The sequence below is a fragment of the Elgaria multicarinata genome, chromosome 4, assembly GCF_023053635.1.
Source record: "Elgaria multicarinata webbii isolate HBS135686 ecotype San Diego chromosome 4, rElgMul1.1.pri, whole genome shotgun sequence".
Classification (NCBI taxonomy): Eukaryota; Metazoa; Chordata; class Lepidosauria; order Squamata; family Anguidae; genus Elgaria; species Elgaria multicarinata.
The window spans coordinates 84,573,206-84,597,597 of NC_086174.1; the positions used below are offsets into that span (position 1 = coordinate 84,573,206).

At 39.9% G+C, this 24,392-nt stretch overlaps 1 protein-coding gene across 1 annotated transcript in view; it reads right to left on the reverse strand.

The window, feature by feature from the left end:
* Positions 1-7,902: 7,902 nt before the first annotated feature.
* RSPO3 (R-spondin 3) overlaps positions 7,903-24,392 on the reverse strand; it is a 63,725-nt gene continuing 47,235 nt past the window's right edge. The window contains exon 5 of the mRNA XM_063124708.1: positions 7,903-8,286. Coding sequence (XP_062980778.1) covers positions 8,102-8,286 — 185 coding nt within the window. The 3' untranslated portion in view covers positions 7,903-8,101. The remainder of the gene's footprint in view (positions 8,287-24,392) is intronic.

Genomic DNA, 24,392 nt, shown 5'->3' on the forward strand with positions numbered 1-24,392 from the left:
CGGTGGGAAAATGTTATCTTCTAATTTGTGTGGATCAGGAGGGGGAAATCATGTTTCTCTACCATCACTTTGCCTCCTGCTTCTATCCCACAATAGGGATGAGCAGCTTCCTCGTTCTTCATATGGGGAAGAAAGAGGAAACAAACAATGTCCGTGTGGCCCATTCAGTGGGCGTTTTTATCGTCTCACTTTCTCCTGCACACAGCAGGCAATGGTGGCAAGTTTGTTGTAGCCCCCCAAAATTGGATTTGATGAGGTTCATTTTGTGACGGGGAAAAGAGCAGAAGGAGTGGGAGATGCGCGGGAGAATCGCTGGGTTGTCAAAACGCCCCGCATAGAAACTTGAGTGTCCACTTGCGAGTGTGTGATAAAACGCTTGTCTGAAGAAGCTTGTAGTCATTGGAAAACTGACTGCCCAGTGTTGGCCATCTGGAAATCTTTGCATGTGGCTGAGAGAGGGAGGAGGAGTTCTGCTTAGCTTTTTCCTCTATAACATGCCATGAAAAACCAATAAATGCATAAATTACTGGGGCGGGATGGGGATAGTGTTTCCAACCCCCTCCTTTATTCCTATGTGCATGGCAGAAAGTTGTTCCTGTGTTGGCCTTTGAGTCTGTTGCCAAGTGTAAGGTGAAAGGTCTTAGAACAAGTGCAAGTACACAGTTGGCACAGTTATGCCAGCTCTAGGATCTGACTCCTCCTGTGGCATCTAAGAGCCTGGGAAAGGTGCTTGTGTGACTTATTCTTCAATTTTGGGAAGGAATGCTCTGTGGAACCTGAGATGTCATTGGAATGGCTCAGGCGTCTCTTCACAGGATATTATTTAAACCGGTTGGTAAATAAATGTACTTGCAGGTCTAACTTGGACAATTGCGAAGTTCCACGGCCTGCTTTGTCCATGAACTTAGTCCTCTCACAACCTCTCCATTTGAGGTGAAGAGGAGTTTTCCCATAACAAAAAGAGTTAATAGAGCAATATATAGAATGTTCTGTTTATACTGGTGGTATAATGAATCTTCTGATAAGATTCAGCTATCACCACCATATAGGGTGACCAACTGTCAGGATTTCCCCAGATTTGTCCTGGTTTTTGTTCTTTCCATGGTGTCAGGGGGGATTTTCTATAATTTTCAATAATGTCCTGGAATGACACACCTTCCCCTTTAAGGCTGCCATTAGCATGGCAGGAGGGAATGACATGCTTTCTTGAGGCACATCATTCCCCCACCCCGAGCTCCAATTGAGGTCTTAAAGGGGAAAGTGGGTCATTCGTGGACATTATAGAAAAGACCCCAATTGGAGTGGATGGTGGTGGTGCAGAATGAAATCCTTTCCCCTCCTCCACTCCAATCAGGTTCTTTAAGGTGGCGGGGGAATAACGTACTTTCTGCAGGACTCAGAAAGCTGCTTCCCCACACACACACTAGGTGTCCTCTTTTTTGGTTTCCCAAATATGGTCACCCTACCACCATATATGGGTTCAGACCAAGGATACTTTCTAGTCCAGTCCACTTACCTTCAACAGTGGCCAGCCAGATGCCTCTTGGGAGATCACAAGCAGAGCATGGGCCATCATCCTCTGTTGGTGGTCCAGATCATTTGGCAACCAGAGCAATATAGCCCCATGCCTTAACCTAGCTGAGGGGGATGACACCAAAGGCCTTCTGTCCAGCATTAGTCCCAATGGCAATCTGTACAGGATGTGGCTATGGTTTCTAACTATGGGCTTTTAAATAGGCCTGCATATTTCCTCCCCAAGGCCTCAGTTGGCTTCCATCAGGCATTAGCCTTTGCTGCCCCTCCTGTACTGCCTTTTTCTCAACTACCCCACCTCTGTTTCCTTTCTTATATTGAGTTTTAGGAGCCAATTTGACTTCTTCCAGGGTGCTTTCAGATGGAGGACTCCTAGCTCTAATACTCAAAAGGCATGGTGCAGCTATTCCATCTGTCCCCACCCTCCCTTAACAGTTTTTTTCTGGTAAGAAAAAAGACAGAAACAGCAGTGAAAAAACACAGAGGGCTACAAATGGAAGACGATGTCATCTGGTCCCCCTGTAAAATTCCATGAATGAGGCAGTGTGGTTGCATTGTGCAAGCCTTATTTAGAAGCATCCCCAGTTCCCATGTTTACTTGCTCTTTCCCTTTTTCTGAATAGCTTTCCCTCCGCAATGCTGTGTCTTTCACTCTCTCTTTCTTGTTGTGTGCCTTCTTTTTCTGCACTTAGTCACACCTCACCTCTTCTCTGGCCATTCCTCCCTCTATGGAGCTAGGGCTTATAGGGACGCAATGCTAGCACTCTTTTATTCGCAAGGATGCTGACACCTCTCCATCAGAATTCCATGTTTCCACTGAGCTTAGCCACTGTCCTCACAGTATCTGGGAAGAAATGACTTTCCCCAGCAACAATGAACTGGTTTGCCTATAACTGTGGCAAATTGACCTCTGATTTGCCAAAGTGCATGCCAGGTGCGTGCCACTGTGTCTTTAAATATGCAGCCCCTGATTGGCCCAATCGAAGGTTGCTCAGTGATTTCCAAACCCAGACACTATGGGTAAACTGCAGGTTACACAACCCAAAGTTAACCTACAATTAGGTTAATTTTGGGTTGTTTAACCTACAATTAACCCAAAGTATCCAGGTTCGGAAATCATGGAGCAACCTCCAGTTGGCCCAGTTGGAGGTTGCATATTTAAAATGGTGTCAGCATGCATGCAGTGCACGAGGCACACACTGCAGCAAATTGTGGGTTAGTTAATTAACTCACGATTTGCCACTGTTATGTCTGAACAAGCCCAATATATTGTTCATAAATGGGCAATAGGTGAATCTTGAATGGGCAATTACAACCGGTTAACAGACTTGCTCCTAGCAGATGATATGGATCAACCCTGCCGCCTGAATTTTTGAACTTTCCTTTGGGGTGTAGCTATGGAGAAAATGGTGATGAGTGCTTGCACTACAAAATGTAGTACTACACCACTGGTCCCTGTCCTTTTATTCTGATTGCTCCCTTGTGGCTCCACTTCTCCTCTCCAGCTGTTCTATATCATGCTGCAGATCATGAGCTTCCAGTGCCCGCATGGATTTGATGTCACCAGTGAGCACTGCACAGAGCCCCAATGACAGCTGCCAATGTTGCATTCACGGATTGTGACTAACAGCTCTGGCTATTGGGCTGTATAGAAATGTAATAAATAAATAAATAAATCCATCAATCAATCAGTCCATCAATCAATCTCCATGAATTTGTCTAATCAATTTTTAAAAGCCATGTACATGGTTGGAAGGTAGGATTCCTTTTAAAAACTCACATAAACAACTATATCAAGTAGTTAAAAACATATTTGCATTCTTCAAAGAAAGCTGTGACTGAATATTTATTTTAAAAGAACTTGGGAGGAAACGTCAGTTATAAAATAAATAAATAAATCTTGAACGCCTAGTTGGAAATATCAGAGTTTCATTCTCTGGAGAGCTAGTTAATAGTTTACATCTCTCTGGTGACCTGAAAGGGGCAATCAAAGCATGTTAGCAGGGAGCAAAACAGCTGGGTAAGCATCTAAGCTTTCCTTTCCTTTTCACAAATCACCATTTGGAGTTATTATTTTATAAAGCCAGATTCCAAAGCTATTTAGGAGTCTCTACTTGTTGAACATGCCAGTGGATCCAGGTTTTTTTTTTTAAAGTAATAGTGTGGCATGTAACCATGACAATAATGTTTTGCCAGTTAGGAGGGTTATAATTAAAAATGAAAAACATCTGTGGCTGCTCCTGAGATTGTTTTCAGGGAGCACTGGAGCTCTCTGTCTCTTTGTTATACTGACTTCAGTGGGACTAATTAGGGTGCATCCATGCATATGCAATAGGTGGCACAATGGGACACCAAACTTCAATTAGTATATCATATTAATGATATTAATATATCATAAATAATTCATACTTGGTATTGGCAGGAACGGACTGGGGTCAATTAGCCAATTCTCTTGTGGGGTGCAGCCGTGTCGTCTTGTATCCGATGCTGATTTGCATGGTAAGACACTGTAAACGGTGCTGGATTATGATTAAGGCACTAAATTATTGTTCCAAGGGCATGAAGTCACAGCAGACACATACCGTATCTTCCCCAGACATGCAACCATGAAAGACACATGCCAAGGGGACAGTGAACACAGGGTATATTCTCTCTGGAAGCCTGCCATGTTTAGGATTTACCTCTGTTTACTTGACACCCCAGGCTGCTTTTGGTTCCTGTGGCTTCTGCAGCTGAGATGAATGAGTAAAGCAACAATCTTCAAGCCACAGCATGAATAGATCAGAATCAAAATGAGCCTAAGATAGCAGAGCCTTGGCTGACCTAACATATAGTTTCATTTCAACAATAATGTGGAAAGTCTGAGAGCCAGTTGACATGGTTATGTTTGAGGCAGTAAAGTCCTTGCAGTGTGATTTTATCATCTTATTGTCATGTGGGACCATTATGTGATGATAATGTGAAAAGCTGAAAACGTCTTGCCTGAAGTCTTTTATGTGGGGCCTGACTCCCTATATGTAAAAGATGTGACAAAATCAGCATATATAATTTTGCATGTGTACCATCCTTTTGATTGAATCAACCTGGATGTAATTTGTTTGTGGATGTACTTTGGATACACTTTGTATGTGGATGAACTTTCTTCATGTTAATGCTTCTCATCATGTGGCTATGCTGCTTGCTCCCATATTCACACACCCCATGTCTTCCTTCAGTACCTCTTGTCTCTCCCAATCCTCCTTTTCCTTCCCTCTCTTTGTTGTCTCCATCATTGCCAGAATTTAGATTTCAAACTCCTTGGGATTAGGAACATTTTTTTTTGCTTATATTCTGTAAACATCCACATGCATTGAGCTTCTATATAACCAACAGGTAACTAAAATAATCCCTGACCCCTAACTTTTAATTACAGGATAATAGCTTAGAATTACCTTAGCTATAGAATGTGCCATGGAAGGTGTAACTTATAGGGGTATCTTGTTTTTCAGAAGCTACTAGAACTGATTGCCCTTGAAGATTGAATTCACATGGAGTCATTTGATTCTAAAATGCTCTCATGGGGAATTTGCAATTGACAGATTAGGTTTGTATTTCTCCAAACTAACCTGGGATTGTTTCTGTGTGCTTGGCCTCTGTACAGATACATGGGTGTGCATCTGTTGGTATAAATAACTTCCTCCTGCTCCCTGTCATCTGTATAGTACTTTGGAATTGGAGCTGAACGGTTACTATAGAGAGAGAGATATCAATCCACAGTTGAAATCCATGAACACCCAAGCTCTTACATTGTGCAGCTCACACAAGGAGACCACTCCAGTAGGCTAACATAGTTGCCATATGGAACGTTTCAGAATTATAAATAGTTGTAATTATAAAATGTCTAATCCTATAAAAAAGGGGGTATTTTATAGCTTAAAACTGAGCTTTTAATATATGGTTCTAATAAAATAGATTCTCTTGTTATGTCCATTTTAAAATCACAAGCATTCCCATTGGTGCTGCGCTGAGGTGCAGAGTGATGAACTCTTTGGCAACACCAACTCCAATGATAACAGGATTTTTTCTATGCATCCGGGGCATGCATTAATCAGCAGTGTTCTGCATTCTGTTATATCTTACTACTTAATTAACAAATGCAGCCATGGGCAATGACAATGTGATAGTCAACATAGGAATGTTTTTGCATTTTATTTCAAAAAATGTTTATTTATTTATTTATTACATTTTTATACCGCCCAATAGCCGAAGCTCTCTGGGCGGTTCACAAAAATTAAAACCATAATAAAACAACCAAAAATTGTTAATTTTAATCATTATAGTTTCATACCAAGGCAACCGCTTCTTCACCTGACTACCATTCCAATGTGAGCAGTATCATCATATGCTGAAAGTGAAGTTCTATGATGGCTCAGTCAGGCTTGCCATTATAGGAAGAGAGCACAAGATAATATTAAGTGCATGTTATCACTGTGAGTTCAGTAAATGTCAATGTTAAATCAATTTAGCAAGCAGTGGATGTAGGTGCCAAAGGCCTGGTGATTGTAGAAGCCACATTGAGCTGCATAGAAGATAGGCAAATGCTTCGCTAAAACTGAGCAGCAAAGAAACATGTGGATATGGGCAACAACCTAGCTATTATGGTTGCCAGCAACATAGCCACTGAAGCAGTGATTTTTAGGCTAGAAGTAGGTGGTAGTTTTTTCAGAGAGTTGAAGGTGGTTGGATGGAGAAGCTGCTATTGCCCGTTTGATTCAAACAAAATCTGTTTGACTCGAGATGATAGTGAGATGAAAAGCAACAACAACATGGTAAACCTGTGCTCTTTCATATCACCTTCAACTTGGTATGTTTAAAAACTGCTGTCTGCCTCATGCTTTAGCAAAATTTTGGATTTAGCTCTAGTTGAAAACAAAAAAAGGCTGCCTTTCACATTGTGAAATAGAGTTAAGGTGTAATGACTGATCAGCGTTATGTGAAGTTGAAATTGATTTTCTCAGTTTGTGGTGGCCTTACCCAGGGGATTTTTCCACCATAGCTCACTTTGTCATCATCGGTCCTGGTGGAATTACAGCAAGTGAGAGAAACAGAATGAGTTCTACCACAGCGCTTGTTGTTTTTGTGACTCATATAGATTGAGCTGTACAAATGCTTCCCCCCTAACCCTGAGACTAGATTCTCTAGATTGGATATATGAAGTATTGGTCTATTGGGGTTTGAGCTACGGTTGCCAACTTTTGAACTGCCCCCTGTAGCTATGCTTTCAAAAGCATCTTGATCTACAGGAATTCAGAGGGAATAAAATTTATCTCAGTGCTGTGAAAAGCTTTTTCTGCTATCTGCTGCAGATAGCAGAATTTTTCTTGATCTGCTGCAGATCAAGACCTTGTTGAAGGTACAGCTATAGAGCTGGTTTAAACATAGCTTGTACCGCTATATCACCCCCTTTTCCAGTAGCTGATTAGTCCACTGTCTACCTTGAATAAGGATGCCTGTCACCCAAAACATTTTCTCTGGAAGTACCCTTCAGTTTCATTTAGTTGAATGTTCTCCATCTACAAGTGTGTGTGTGTAGTGGCTTTAATTTACAAAGCTCATTGTGTGATAATCTTTAATTCAAAGAGAGAGAGAGAGAGAGAGAGAGAGAGAGAGAGAGAGAGAGAGAGAGAAATAGAAATCAACAATGCAAATGACATTATATTTCTGTGGTCTATCTTCTCTGTTCTTTATTCACTCAGTGTTTGTTTTCTACAAATATGATTTGTCAGTCACTGGAAGATTTGAAATGTAGAGTTAAGTTACACAGAGTTACAAAAAGCATAGAACAGCACACATATTTATGGTTTAGACCAGAAAATATTGTGCCGTCTTGCAGATAAGAACGCTGCATAGCTAAGCGCCATTGCTTGTTCTTTAGAAGAAGAGCCTCCAACGTATTTACTGTTGCTTCCATTTATTTCCCCCCATTTTGCTTTCAGAATCCTGGCACTATTCAGTCTGGAGTTTCTCACATGAATCTGGGACAAAATCCAGGGAACCACCAGGTAGTTCTGATAGACTGTGGGGTATCAAACCTCAGATTCCCACCAGTTCTTGAGATTTCCTCTTTCTCTTGATTCGTATGTAACATATATAATTTTGCACATAGGAATACTGTATCTGTACTTAGATATCTCTTGCTTCATAAACAATAGATTGAAAATATTTTACAAAGGAAAAGGAGGGGGAGTTCCAGATGTTGTTCAATATATTGCTATACCTTATACCATATTGATAATTATATACAAAACTTTTAAATTGCCTCTTAGAGATGCACGGAAGCATATAATATAACAGTTTGAAAGTATCCCATTTAAAGTGTTTTTTTTTAAAAAAAAAAATCTTGGCTCACGTCAGTCTCTTGCATAAACTATGACTGCATGAACAATATAATAGCAATTATTTGGAATGTTGTTTAAGATTTGAGTATAAATGGTAATATTGTCCATTTGTGGCATAATTGGGGAGCACTAACCCCAGGAATCTGGTGGAGATAGCAGCAGCAAAAGTCTTAAACAGTGGTGTTAGGTGATTAGTGTGCAGTGCTGATGGATACTGGTTTCTGCTGTTTATCCTGTGCTCTTCTTTTCTTCTGTTGCGTTTTACTTTTGTTTTCTCGTTCTTGGTTTTGCCTTCTGGATTCTTGGCCTCTGTTTTCCTGACTTGTTTCCTTGCTTTCTCCTCTTTTTGGATTTTTTCTTCTTTCCTTCCTTGGTCCTGCAATAAAGAGCTACAATACATTACAAGGTATATTAACATTTCCTCACGAGTTGCTGTTGTCTGGTGCTGTGTTCCCCCATTAACCACAAGGTGTCCTTAAATTTTGCATTCCTAAATCAAGTAAAAGAAACCCCACTGGCAAGAGCCTCTTCCAAGGAAAGTATGATTCATTAAGACTGAGAACAAGCAACTAAAAGGATATAGAGCTTCAGCCTCTCATCCCAGTCATGACCAGTTACTCCAATAGGTAAATTATTCTCATTTTATTTATTTTAAAGCATCAAACAGACATTGCCATCTCTCCATTTTACCATACCCAGAACAACCTCTTTAATAATAATTCATATAAAAATGGACTTCTATGATTGCTCCAGTTACTTGTATTATGATTTTTGTTATGGCCAACAGCCCTGCCATCAATAAAAATAAATGACACAAATTAAATACCATCATCATATATTTAACCCCTGGCAATGTCCCATGCTATTTTGAAAAACAAATCCTTTCTATAGGGACTTTATATATCTTCTGATATGAGAACAATCCTGTTCAGATGACACACTAAGCCACGGTGGCTAAGCATTTTGAGCTAAATATTATGGCTTAGTGTGTCATGTGAACCATTCCTAACCGTGGTGGCTAAATAACCACAGCTTAAACATGCTCACTAACAATTTGCTGCAAAAGAGTTATGGCTTAGCGTATTGTCTGAACACAATTGTCTGATAAATACAGTTCAACTAATGATGATCTAAATTTAAAGTTGTGGGCGTGTTTGGAGCTTGAGTCACCTACATCTACAAATTTTGAGGAAAGAATGTGTTAGTGAAACAAAGTAGAGTTTAGGAGTTGGAAGAATTTTGTACAGTTGTTAAAGCAGATAATGTAACTGAAAAAAATGTGATCACTACAATACAGACTTCTCAATTAAGATATGAAACAAATCATGGGAAACGCACAATTGCTCTGATTCCAAATGTCTATTTCACCAATTGCATTGCTTTAGTGAAGTAGCAATACAAATCCACTAAGGGGCACCATTGAGCTTTCCAAGCCCATCTTTGGCAATCTAATCAGATAAATTAGGTTTCTTTACAGGAGAATGGCAAAAGCTCATCCTGATCTTCAGATGTGTAGAGTTGAAATAAAGAAGACAGTGAAGAGCAGCTTTGCTGGTCATAACCTACACTTGTTCTGAGTATCAGAATACACAAATCTAATATGAAAATCTGTGAACCAGGGATGCAGGGTGGGGGAGATGTGATGGATAAAAATTTTATCTTCACAGATAGGAGAATGTTGTACCACAGTTGTTCAGCTGTTTTTATTAACCATCTGAAGCATATGCTAAGGAAAGCATTGTTTTTATAAATAAGATCTACTCTCTCACCTGTTAATCTGCACATATGGAATTTCTTATCAGAATACAAAGGAAGGATATAAAGCAAGGAGTATGTGATTTAAAGGCTTATGAGCTTCTTCACCATTCCCCACACACCCTGCCCAACTGAGCTGCTTCCCACACCTACCCTTATGCTTGAATGACTAGCCTGCAGTTGAATCATGACATGGAAGGAGTAAAGGGCGGTGTGGGGAATGCTTAGGTGGGCTTCATACAGTTTAGAGGCCCCTCATCAAATCCATTCAATATAGAACCAAAAAGTGTGTGTGTGTGTGTGTGTGTGTGTGTGTGTGTGTGTGTATGTGTGAGTGTCTGTCTGTCTGTCTGTCTGTCTGTCTGTCTGTCTGTCTGTCTCTGTGTATGTGTGTAATTCCAGTTAACAATTCATGACAGAGAAAACACACTGGAAGAGCCAACTTCTCAAAAAAACACTGATTCAGTTCTTGTTTACTCCTGGGTCAGCTTCAAGCCACCTATAGTCCATTAATGCAATGTTGCATAAATTCCTAGATTCTTTCTCATTTCCAAGAAGCATGACCAATTTTTTTGGAGAAGGGCCAGCTTTCAAACACACTCAGGCTGAACTCTACAGAAGTCTGCCAAAACCACCACTTTAAGGACCCTTGGCCCAAGGCTCGCATCCAACGCAAAACAGATTGCATTTTCATTTGCCAACCTTTTTGCATTCATTGAATAGCACTATCCTCCAATATTTCAGGTACACAATGACCCTGTGTCACAACTGAAGGAGCAGTGCAAAGGCCAGACTCCCTAACTCCAAGAAACGTTACGCTAGTGAGATGGGATATACGTTGGGTGAAAATGATCTACCAGAACAAGCCCACTCAGGGATGGTGTCAAGGGTAGGCATAGTTGGGCTCCTGCCAAGGGCCTGTACCCGAGCAGGGGCTCCCTGACAGCTCCCTGGAGTGGCTCCTCCTCTTCATCACTGCTCACCTGCCTCTCATGTTGGCCCCGACAACACTGGTGGTGAGAACTAAGAGCAGTAGATGCCTCTGCGTGCTTGCTCACGGGCTCTCTGTCTGTTAAGGAAGCAACAGCAGCTGGTGACAATGGGAGTGAGAAGGTAGACTCACTGGGGGAGGCGGGCATTGAGGATGTCTTGCCCAAGGGCCTCAAAAACCTGGAGCCAGCACAGGGAGCAAAATCCAGAGCTCTATGAATTCTGGCATTAGAGCATACAGCTTCCATGTTATTAAGTATATTTTACAGTAATTATTAATTACATGCCCTCATTGTTCACAATAACTCTGTGAGATAGGTTAGGCAAAAATGTAAGCTGGGGCCAAGGTCACCCAGTGAATTTCATAGCCATGTGGGGATTTGAACACAGGGTTCCCTGGTCCTAGTTGAACTACACACTTCCCCTCTCCTGGGCTGGAGCACACAGCCATACCAATTTTAAAAAATGATGTGAGCAGCAACAGCCATTTGCTGTATAACAGATGCCTTGTTATAGGATGCTTCAACCCCATCCTACAGCAAGGAATCCCCAAAGGAACATTATTCACATACTATCACAATTTATAAAGAATGAATTAGAAATTGTGCTCTTATCTCTATGTGGAATAAAAATACTAAGGGAAAATGCTAGTTGGACATCTATTAAATGATAATTGAATTACTTTAAAGGCCTTTAAAGTTTATTAAGTTTGTTCCTTAAACTAACTTCTTTTTATTATTTTGGTAACTGGAGACTAATAGATCAAGAATTCCATCACAAATAGATTTGGGGCTATTAGTACAAATACCTGCATTTGGAAAGTTTGTTCTTGGCCTTCAACAATATAATCCCTCCCATTAGATTCCCTTGAGGTCATGGATGTTGCTCTTTTTAGAGACATTAGTTCAGCTGGTGGAGGCATTTGAGCAAACCAGAAATACAAATGTGATACTGTATTATGTCAGAACTGCATGTTTAGTCTGCCTTTCGAGAAATAATCAGGAAAAGTTGTGCATGATAAGAGACAGATGCTTCTACCTCAGCAGATATCTGAACTTTTTCTAGTACAATATTACAACAATGGGAAAGCAACCAAAGGAATGATTTGTATTCATGTTAAAAGGATTTGCAATCCAACCACTTTGAAATGAACGATGATAACATTTCTCTTTAAACTCTCACTTAAAACCAACTGTGGTAAGGCAACATGTAATACACAAATCTGAGACGGTGTGTAATGTAATAAAGGCTTTTATTACACCAGTGGACATTTATTTCTTTTGTCCCCAAAATCATAGGGCTACTAGGGACTAGAAGATAAAGTCCAATACCCCAAAACAGAATAAATCCATATCACATTCATCCTGTCTTCCCTCCACCTTTGCAACATAACTCGTAAGCAGAGCCCAGTATTTCACCAGAAGAGAACAGAAACAGGCGAGGTGCAATGTACTGTCAGACTTGCAGAGCAGATAGTACCCATCTGACTCAGGAAAGCAAGCCAAACCATGTGCTACAGAGGGTTGGGATACAGAAATATATAGGTTAAAATGCTTCATGATACCCAATACCATGTGAAACAATCTCCCTATTGAGGCCCTCCTAGCGCCGACATTGTCATCTTTTCGGTGCCAGGTCAAGACTTTTCTCTTCTCCTCATTTAGCAATATATAATGACCCTGGGACCCTGGGTCTGTTTTTTGGCTCATTGTTTTTAAAGTTGTTATACTGGTTTTAAATGTATGTGTATTTTGCTTGCTTTTGTGGGTTTTTTAATCTTTGTATATTGTTTTTAAGTGTTTTTAAGCCTTGTTTTAAAGCAGAAATGCGGGGAGGTGGGGTTACTGCCAAATTGCTGTCAAAATTTGGAGATGAATGAGTGAATATATTTTATTACGGTCATTGACCAATACCAACAGTACATTTAACAAACACTATATACAAAATATGTTAACACATTAAAACTACCAACATCTAGAAAGTCAAAATTTGGAGATGGGATATGTGGCCCTTGTGGGTTCCAGGGATTGAATTTGACCCCCAGACCCTCGAAAGTTGCTGATTTCTGCTGTAAAGAAAACTTGCGGTCACTGTGTGAAGTGGCCCTTAATCATGCCTGCTTTGTGGATTTTGCCACTATCTGCTGTTTTACAATACACTCCGCACATACAGTTCTATTGCTCTACACCTGCTTTTTTGCTTCTCCCAAAAGTTGCCGATGGTGTTAAACATGAGCAAAACCATGTAGAGCTACCTTCTATATTGATTTCATTCTGCATTATGCCAGCAGCAATCTTTCAGTGATTAAAAAAAATAAATCACATGACAGTGAACTATGTCTGTTTACTCTGATGAAAGTCTGACTGCAACCTAAATCAAACCTTCATGTGAATCTTCCAAATATAGGTTCTATCCTGTTTGACTTTTGTAAGAATGTAATAAGTGTATTCTTTTTAAATCCCCAAAAGGATGAGCTGTGAATTTATGGTTGTTTGTAGTGCCATGGCTTTTACATTAGCTGAAACTGGCAGACAGCTTTTTATAAACAGCCAGAATGTGAAGAATTAATGATCTGATTCTTTCATGCGACAATGGAGGCAATCCCTGAATTTTATTTAATAGGTACCAGTTTATGGGGTTTTAACTAGTGCTGTGCCAAAACTGTGCCAGTGGCCTGCCTCTGGGCATGGGGGGCGTGAGCCTTGCCCACAGCACTGCCGCTGCTGCTGCTAGGCTAAGACTGACCGCTGGCTTGAAGGGGGTGCAGCCTCTTCACATCTAGCATACTTGGGATTCTCCATCATCAAAGAAAAATGATCCCAGGCGATAGACTAGTGTTTTGAAGGAGAGCGTGTGGGTGCAGCCTCAAGACCTCCCACACCTGACTTCTGCACTTCAGAAGGACTAGCAGCAGCAAAGAAAAGGGTGCACCTAATTTTAGGTGGGTGGGGTGAACTAGAAGAAACACCTCTCCCTCTCTCAACATGGCCAGAGCCAGCTCTCTTTGTTCAATTTTCTTTTCTCTCTGTGTGTGTCTGTCTGCTTTTATTTCCTTCTTGTAGTACCACCCTATGCTCCCCTTTGTGTTATTGAGTGTGTGTGTTCTCTTTTCCATTGAGATAGGGGACTTCGGTTTTTGTAGGAGGTTTCTAGTTTCTGAAGCTTCTGCAAGCTTTCTTGAAAGAAGATGAAATACATCTGAAGTGTGTGTATAGGGTGGGGAATGGTTGGAGGTTTTTTTTTAAAAAAAATTCCTAACAATCAAGGGATGAAGGGATCTGCATCTAACTTGGCGAGGCTAAAGCCCTATTTAAGAGCTACCAGGGTGCCAAGTTTTATCTCTTTTTCTTTAAAACTGACAGATGTAAGCATTTTTGTTAATTCCTATTAATGATAATAGAGCAGTTTTCCGAAAACAGAGCAGTTTTTTGTCAGGTAATCTGATGACGCAGGGAGACAGCCAAATCATCTCATTGAAGCTCCACCATAAATTTCAGGGAGGAGCAGACCTGCTCTGCACACCCCTATAAATAGTACCATTATTTCAGCTGCTTTTGCAAAAGTTTAAATTCTTCAGCTAACAGCACTATTTATTTCAATAAATAAATAGATGCTGCCCCGTTTGATGAAAAGTATAATAAAGGCAGGTGGAGCACCTTTTCTGAATTGTATTGCATTGTACATATTTTGGTGTTAGTGCCTGGATCCCCCATTGGCAATTCCCCTCCAATCTCCAGTCATCTGCCCAACTAATGAAGTCAGTCCCTTCTTTAAGCTAAATCCTTCTGGTTTTGCAATGCACTTTTCTGCTTAGGCAATAAACATCTGTCATCTGCCATTCATTAATATTAATTATAAATGGTTAGTAGCTCAGAGGATCCAAGTCCAGCAGCTGAGATTTTTCTGTAATCTGACCTTGTTAGAGTTTGTATAGAAAGGGTTCTGTTAAGAAGGAGCCTTATAATCCAAGCCAACAATAAGTGGAGTTTGCAGAACCCAGCATGGAATCAGTGGAATCAGTAAGAGAGCTAGAAAGGAAGGGGAGGTAGGAAGAAAATTAAGTCTGGCAGGAGGTTATTTTAAATGTTTAAACTTCTTAGCCTTTTGTATTGGATTAAAACCAAGAAGAGGCACAATCCATAATCATAGTGTGCCATCCATTACATGGTATCATAAATTGAGAGAGAGAGAATTAAAGATTGTGCATCTAATGTTTCAAGAATGTAGCAGTGTTTCAAGTTAGAAGCCCACTTTTGTTTTAAACCGATTCTTTAAAGAATCAATTAAAAAGTTAACTAGCTGAAGTAATTGTAAGCTGAAGACCAAAGCACAGGCAACAATACAGCTGTATATCTTTCTAATGGGGCTACTTTTGTTTTTGTTTTTCATAGACAAAAACTTAGGATGATTACAATTTTGGATAATTAATTGATTGATTTTTTTTTCTTCTCCAAGAGAGAAATTCTTTGGATAATTATTTAATGTGTTGAGAAGGAAAATAGAATAATGTAATATGAATGGATGACAGAACATCACTATGTTATACTATGTTATATGTTATACTTTGAATGTTTTTAATTTTTGTGAACCACCCAGAGAGCTCCGGCTATTGGGTGGTATAGAAATGTAATAAATAAATAAATAAATAAATATAAAATGTTGTGTAATTGTAATAATAATTATGATTAAAATATTTCCCACAGATTTCTGAAGATTTTACATTGTTTCTAGTTGTTGGGTTGTGATTTATTCAGCCTGATCCTATGCATGTTATTTTCCACTGTAAGTGAAGGCACACACAATGTTTTTAGATCAGTGTACCCTGTTTGGAAAGTACTCTTATCACAGCTTTCCCCAGTTGGGTGTTTTAGACTATTAGCATTTCTACACAAGTGATTTATTACATGCTCATGATTGGTAACTCATGGAAGTTCTCACCATTTCAAGAGAAATATTTTGCTGCTAGAAATATGTGATTTCCTCTAGTTTTATGTCCCATTAAATCTCATAGAGTGTGACCATGCAGCAGCATCAAGCACATGTGCCTGTTGCATTAGCAGTTATGCATGTCTTTCTTTACACACACACCCGTCCACTCCACAAAATCTTTCATTATGTTTTCAAAATAACAATTTTATTTCTGAAATAGATTTTTGCACATTTGTAGAAGTTGACTCCTCCCCTGTCCAGCAGAGGAGGACCTATGAACTCTTAAAAAAGAAAGCAAGAGAAACTTTACCTCTATATAAAATGAAGGTTTATTTCCACATTAACTCAGTATTAGAGAATGCACAAAGCAAAAGCAAAGCAGCAATTTATTTGAATCCTGATTCCTTTTTTAAAAATCGTGCTTTAGCTTAAAATAGTGCCACAATAACTTGACAAATATGGTTTGTATTACAGAAGAGTCTAGACTAGTTGATGATTTAACAAACCATTTTGGACCAGATGTTGATACATTTCTGAAACTGTAACCATTTTTCTAATGCCTGCCCCGACTTGGACACTTTCTAAACCACTTCCTAAGTGGAACTGACTGTGTCTTGCAGGCCTTCCCTTTATAAAAACTTTGGTAAAGGTGATTCTTTGAATAGTTTGTCTAAGGAGAGGCGATGTCAGTGATTCAGTACCATTTTGAGATCAGCACATAAAAATTCTGGCTAATACAATTGTAGGTAAATACTACTGAGCTCTGTGGTTAACAGTGTCATAACTGTGTTGCTATACATGGAAATATTCCATGGAAAAACAATTAAATGCTACTAAATTTTGCCATCATATTTTAAAATGTCTACTCTGTGGTGGACATTTCCAAAATGTTATGCATACTTTGGCCATATTTATTAGAGGTGCTTATAAATTATTTGTTCTTCTCCACCTCATTACCCTTCCTTTCCTCTCCACTCACTATATTTCCAACATTCGAAGACTGAAATGCTAGATCCAAAAAGAGTATGTGCCAGCAGGATCTCCACCCAGTTTGTCTAATTCCCTTCCTCTCCACTATGTGTCAGTATTCTCTAGGATGGTGAGTAGGGTTAGAGAACTGAAGGGAAAGTAGATTGCTTAAGTTATTTCTGTTGCTGTAGCAGGATGCATTGCTTGCTTAGTACAGTCTTGGAAAAGGTGCCAGGTAAAGAGAGTTGAGATGCATAAAGGGTCTGGTAGAGCTGTAAATGTGATATGTGAATGTATGGTTTTGTTTTGCCTCAATTGACTAAAATTCACACAGTGTGGTCTATGGCCTCATCTACACCAAGCAGGATATTGCACTATGAAAGCGGTATATAAAAGCCAGGAGCCACACTACTGTTTTATAGCGGTATTGAAATGCACTGACAACTATTGGGGCCCATTGACACATTTTTGTAAACCGCCCAGAGAGCTTCGGCTATCGGGCGGTATAGAAATGCAATAAATAAATAAATAATAAATACCATATACTGCTTTCATACCACTACATCCTGCTTGGTGTGGCTCCTGCCTTTTATATACTGCTTTCGTCATGCAATATCCTGCTTGGTGTAGATGAGGCCTAAGTAACACTAAACTGGATTAAATGCAAGTCGTTTGGCATGATCAGCATGCTGCTGGACCATCTGGAGAGCTGATTTTTAATTGGCCTTTCTTTCCTTACTCATTTGTTCTAAAATTTATTTATTTATTTATTTAATTTATATACCGCCCCATAGCCAAAGCTCTCTGGGCGGTTTGCAAAAGTTTTTAAAAAGTGGACATTAAAAAGTATACAAAATTTAAAACCATCAAAGAATATAAAAACAACAGTATAAAACTGTATATTATCTTTAATGCAATATGCTCTTGCCATTTTTATTACTGTGCTTTAAAAGTGAAAAACTGGCTTTTTAACAAAGCCTTGAATGGTTAAATTCACCAAGTTTTCACCTTGTTTTAAATGTTTTAATTGTTTTTATTGCTTTTAAATTATATACTGATTTTAATTTGATTCATGGTTTAATTTGTTTTTAGCTGTGTGGATTTATTGTTTTATATTGTATGATTTTATCTGTAGGCTGCCCTGAGATCCTAGTGATATAGGGCGGGATACAAATGTTTTAAATAAATAAATAAAAGTCACCACCATTTATGCACATAATCAGATGCATATCCCTTAGTGTATTTCATTCAGATTAATGCAAGATTCTGCATAATGGGAATGAGTCACAATTTCCTTCACTACTGTAAAAGACTTCTGTTCTTCCCCAGACTTTTAGTGTCTATGGAAAACAACTTCTTTAAAGAGTTTGTTTGAAAACATGTAGCTTTCAAAGCAGCCACAACAGAGAGGACAGTGTTGAATAGCAAAACCATTCTCCAGGAATGGAAAAACGGGCTGGTGGGGATGCTGCTTTACCTCCAGTAGCTTATCCTATGGTCTCCTACTCGGGCACTGCTGCATGGATGCTGCCCCCCCCAAATTTGGAGGTTATCCAGGTTCTGGTTTTCAAGAACGTTTCCATGAGCAAAATATCCTTTTCCCCCTTTGGTGCACTCCCCTTCCATTGTGCTCCACAGCTTCACCTCTTCTTCACTGTTGCTGCTGCTTAATTGTTTACTCAGAGACTTTGGGCATCTGCAAGGGAACAAGGGGGCAGTTGCCACCTTGATAAGTCACAACCACCAGATTTGCAGCTTTAATTTGGGAACTACTACTACTACAACAACAACAACAACAACAACAACCACAACAACAACAACTAGCTATTGTAGAACCCGGCAAAATATGCAGCCAGGAATCTGTCCATTAATTTTGTAAAAAAGTTAGCCTGCTCCCACCTTTCAGTGTTTTGAACTAATAAATGAAGTCATAGAAATGATAGACACGCTCGGTGCCTGGAGAACTTCCTGGTCTATTTTTAAGCCATTTCTTCCCTAATGGGAAGTGATGGTTGCCCCATTTTCAGAAATCCAGGCTTTTAGTGTAACTGTGATTGGGCATTAGTGTGTCTACCCACAAAGAAAAGGTAGCAGCAAAGACAGGAGTTCATGGTCTTTCTAACTCAGGTCATAAATATTTAAAATCTTTCCCTGCTGATGCATGCAATCCATCATTAATATACCTATATTGCAGGAAGTAGGGCTGTGGCTGAAAGATGGTAAATTATGCGAGCCCTGCAAAGTAACTCAGCCTTGACCGCTCCCCTTACGACTCAGCCTTATTTTAAATAGGTATATGCAGGTATCACCAGGAGGATAAGTGATCAGATCATTCCCACCACTGATTGGTCAGTTAGATTTTTCCTCCCTTTCTTTGACTCTTTGGCAAAGAGTCAAGACAAGACTAAGTCACACTGTAGAGACCCAGGAAGCTCTTGCCATCCATTGCACACTAGCTGGTTTGGTGAGTTAAATGCGTTTTAATTAGCTAATTCTATGTTTTGATTTGTTTTGTTTTAAAACCAGCTGACAATTTATGAACTTCTCTCTGCTTAGTTTTTTTTAAAAAAGTATACTGGATTGGACACTGGAGTTGTTTTAATTCTTTTTGCCTAGCTTGAAGGTTGACCTTATCTGGCATGCCTAGTCCACTTGTCATACACGCCAACTTGGTTTTTAAAGGAATTGAAAGTAAGTTCTGGAAACATGGGCTATTCTTCTCCATAAATACAACCCAACAGGCTGGATATAAGATTATTATTAATCACATGAAAGATACAACAAAAAGGGTGTCTTGCAGCCTGTCATATCTTGCAGGGTTGGAAATGCAAATTTCTGTTTGTCACACTCCTGTTTTGCACTAATAAAGAACCCTGTTGTGAAGGTACCCTTTTGTGTGTTGCCTGGAGAATGGAGCACAGGGGAGGTAGACTGCAAGCTGAGTGGGTAAGCTCATCCCCATACCCTATGAATTTATTAACCATGCCCAAGAGCCATTATAGGCATGAAAGGAGCTAGGGAAAGAATTAAGGATTCAGCTGCAGGTGAAAAGACATCTGAACACGAGCTATACCCATTGAAAAACAACAGAGGGGATAGATCTAGGATACAAATTTCTCAAGGGCTAGGTCTATCTGTCTTGGTAGACCTGTGCCCAGATCTCTAACTCTATCAGAGCTTTGCTTATTCCTTTTTTTAAATATGCAACCAGGCAAAAAATATGCAGTTCCAAAAGAACATTTGTGCAGTACAGAAAGCCGTTAGATTAGCAAGAAAGAGAGCAGATGGCAGTGAAAAGGAATAGCACCGCTACCTAACTTTGGGAAAGTTCAAGTGAGTGGCCTACTGCTCCTTGGTATTTGATAGTTGTTGCCATTTCTGTAATCTAATATTGCTAGTTAAATCACTACCATACAATTCACCCACCTGCCTCATGTAAGGGGGTGGATGAACAAGCAGCAATTGCAGTGAGGTGCAGTGGCAAGGGGCTCTGGGCGGTAGTGGGACCCTTCCAGGGCCTCCGCATCTGCCCCAAGGATGCCTGCCCCTGATGCTGCCCCTGAAGATAACGCTAGAAAGCATGGAAGAGGTGGAAGAGGAAAAACCTGAAACAGGTGCCAGGAAAACAGTTTATAATAATAAAAACATCCATATAAACAGTAATTCAGAAACATCTTTTTTAAAACACACACACACACACTATGATACGATATTTATTGTAAGCTCTGTATATAATCTAGTATTGCAGATTAAATCACTACCACACTGCTGCTAAGTAAATGTTAAAAATCATGAAGATTATATTATAAGAAACAAAGCAGACACTATTTTCTGCCTCGTTTAAGTTTCACACCCTGGATTGTGAATGTCTTGAATATCCTAAACCAGTCTTTTATTGCTAAAATATTTATTTATAAAATCTAATCTGTTCATCAGCTTTTGAAGAGGAAAAAGGTTATAGTGAGAATCCTGAAATGGAGAGGCCAGTCACACATATAGGCACAAACACTCCATCTATGAATTCTTTGTTGGTTTTCTTATATTATCTTTTCTTGGTTTTTTTTCTCTGCACTAGCAGCTGCCCATTGAGATTACACATGTGGGCTTTCTTGGTTTGTGAGGCTCAATTTTCACATTATTGGAGTGTCACTGAGATCCCAAACCCTGTGGGAAGCTATTTGTGGGAAGCATTTCCCTTGTGGGTTGAGGCTGATCTTAGGCCACATCAATGGAACCACCTGAAAATGAGCAGTTCCACAAACAAAGTTGAAGTTGTACTGACCCACACAAGACCCACTTCACACAAACAGCTTCACATATGGCTTGAAAATGATACCATTTATGCAACAGGAGAACTGCACCTATCTCCATATATCAAGCGTATGCATTTCAGAATACCACTAATGCAGGGGTGGGGGAAATAACATACCCACTAGAGACTGATGTGTTAGTTATGCAAATTGGTAATTAAGACGCCTAAATTAACTGCTGTGCTCCAGCTCATTAACGTTGTCCCTATGTGGCCCTCTGTGTTTAACAAGCTGCCCATCGTTGATGAAGGGCATTTTGTAGGATGTGGAAATCAGAGCTCTGAACAATAAAAGTCAGTAAAATAGTGAATGGATGAATTTTCATTGTTTAGCAGTTCTGGAAAAGATGGTGATGTTTGGTCAGTTCCTAAAGTAAAAAACAAAACAAAACTCTTTTCTCGTCTAGTAAAGCACCAGAGTGTTCAACATGTGTTTTAAAGTTTCAAAATGCTTTAGAATCTGGTTAGTAAAGTTGTTTACTTGTGTTGCATCCAAGACATTTTTAGGGAAAGCTTCAGAGGAGATAAAGGCTGCCAAGTGACCCCTCAGTTACAGCTAACCCTGTTTGAAGAGTGAAGCACAGAGAACAATTGGAGGAGGAAGAGATAAACAGTGCACAAAATAGTGCTGATACAATGACCAGCCAAATACTGCTCTGAAAACATTGGGCAAATGTCTGTATTTGTCTTTTGCTCATGTACAGATCTGAAGTTAATGCAGAATGTGAAATGGAAGCAGGTGCAGAAACACCAGTGAAGGAGATCTTTTAGCTCTATCTTCTGCTTGGCCTCTGGCATTCACTCTCCTTATCCTACTAAAAACGATTGGATCACTCCACATTTGGGTATCAGTCACTCAACTTTTAAAGTTAACTTCACCTAATTTACATGCTTTGTTTGCAAATTTGTCGGGCACTTTTCATTTGGTACACAATCCGAGCTGAAGAAGGGGCCAATGCTCAATGGTAGAATACACGTTTTGCATGGGAAAAGTCCCGGGTTCAATTCCTGGTATCCCCAATTTAAAAAATCTCAGCAGGCACTGGCAGCTGTTAAAGTACTTTGCCATGCAACACTGCCAGAAGCTAGTGGCCAAGTTCACATGTACATGGTGAGGAAAAGCAAGCCACAGTGATTTATTTCCCAAACCACATTTGTTGGGATTAGCATAATTACCCTCAGCAGCGCAGCTTCTCGTGTCATGTGAACCCCACTAGGGTGGCTTATTACAATGGTTAACAAGCCAATCCAGAATGCTACATCAATCCATGGGTTTTGGTTGGCTTGTTAATCATAGCAACAAGCCACCCTGACTGGATTTGTACAACACAGAAAGATGCACTGCATGGGATGGTTAATAAGCTGTGTACCAGGGGGATTCAATTATGTGAATCCCCCTGGTACACAACTTATTAACTATCCCACAAAAATGCAAACTGGATCACTGTGTGGTAATTGAGAGAAAGTCCTACCCATACCTTTAAGCATTGGAAGGTGGAGGCATCTGCAAGGGGACATCCATCAAAGTCAATAACCATATATGATAAGAAAAAGGGCTATAAATCAATAATAATAGAAGCCATGGAGGAGAATTCTCTTCTATCTGTAATTGCCCATGCAATTGTGGTTTCCCCATTCACCTCACTAGCTGTTGATGACAGCGGGGATGAGAAAGGAATTGATCTGATTTGCACATAATGGCAAGCCACCATGGATGAATTTCCCCACAGGGCTTTGCCATTTTGTATTTTAAAAATTCAAACTCTGGTGGGCGTGCATCCTAGCTTGTTACATGTGAATCTGGCCAGGATGGGTTGTTGGGTGGTTAATAAACCACACAGAACCCGTGGCCTATTCTAGAGCTGTGGGTGGCTTGTTAACCACCCCAACAACCCACTTTCATAACAGCAAGCTACGGTGCAACCTGCCATGGCTTCGATTTTCAAATTGGCAGCTGGTGCTGCCACGAAATTCACCCACTGTGACTTCTCATTACAGGCCAACTGGCTCACTGTCTACTAGACTAGACTCTGTTGGCACCCACTGAGGTTTCCTTCTTGATGTAAATAGCAGCTGGGTGGGGGCATTTTGGTTGAACTCATGTGTGTATGTGGGGGGGGGGGATGTTAAATTCTCCAATCATTTCCAGTCCTGCATCTCTTTGGGACTCTCTATGGCTGCTATTTACTTTTTTAAAATACTTATTAACATAAAATTTAATCAAGGGCCAGATCTATACCAAGTAGCATATAACACTTTGAAAACAGTTTGAAAACTATATGGAATGCGTCCTGGGCCCGAACAGTTCTCAGTGCTATTAGAAACCATTATAAAGCAGTAGTGTAGATCCTGCCATCTTCTTTTTTTATTATTATTAACATACACTTTAATCACATTCACACAATGTCATATCTACTTTGGCCGTAGAGTATTTTCTTATGTTCATGGTATCCTGGAAGGTCTATAGAGGGGTGATGAGGATTGCCCTCTGTTGGTTCTATAGAACTTATCGTTGCAACTACCCAGCTGAAGTCCATCTGCTACAGAAACAGACTTATATTGGGAACTTGCAACTAAGTTCTTAACTCTCAACAAGACTCCAAATGAAACAGAAATGTGCTATGCTAACTTAGTTAAAAAAAAATCCTGCATGGAAAATGAAAAAAAATGAAAAATGATTTGCTGGCAGAAAACAACCATTAAAAATGAACAGCCAAACTCTTCAGAAGGTTTTTGTAATTATAGTAGTAGCTTGGAGTCACACAATCCAAGTTATGATGACCCAGCAGCGTATGCAAAATGTCAACACTGAGATACAGTAATTAGCTTCATGTTAATTTTGAAGCCACAGCAGCCTGGGGAATAACCACAAAGACAGGGCATTAACCGTAGCCACACTGGTGTCATTCACATGCTGTTACTAGAGAATCATGCTGGTGTGATCTGTCTCAGCTGCAAGCGCCTTAGTGCTTGCTCCAAGTTCCCCAAGGCAACATGTTTCAGATGTGGGGTGGATAAAAGATAGGCAGGAAATTAAATGCATCACCTTCCACCATGCACATGATTTATATTTGAAGGTTAGCAGCAGTCTTATCCTCAATTGCAGGTTAGTAGCCTTGCCATCACCCCAGTGAGGATGGAAAGTAGCTGTGGGCTGTATTAACTCCTTGGTTGTTACAGGCTCTTCCTGCTGCACAATATCCTTCCTCAATTGCTGAAGAAGCCAGTGCAGTGCATCCTCCCATCCACTCCCGCTTCTCCAATATTGGGAAAATTGAGCTATAGCAAAGCATTGGCTGAAAGTATTACTACTATAAACAAGTTAAATATATTGGCTGAGGTTGCTGTAATTCAAATATTGAAATCCTAATTAAAACAAGTTTTTATATTCCATGAAAAGAGTCTTCTTCACCAATGATTTTGCACAATCCTTTTTAAGTTTGACATTTTGGACAGCAGCAGTGGGTCATACTCAGTTTTGGCCTTATGCTGTTTTTGCTGACATCCAATAAATCTTTTCTGACAGAGAA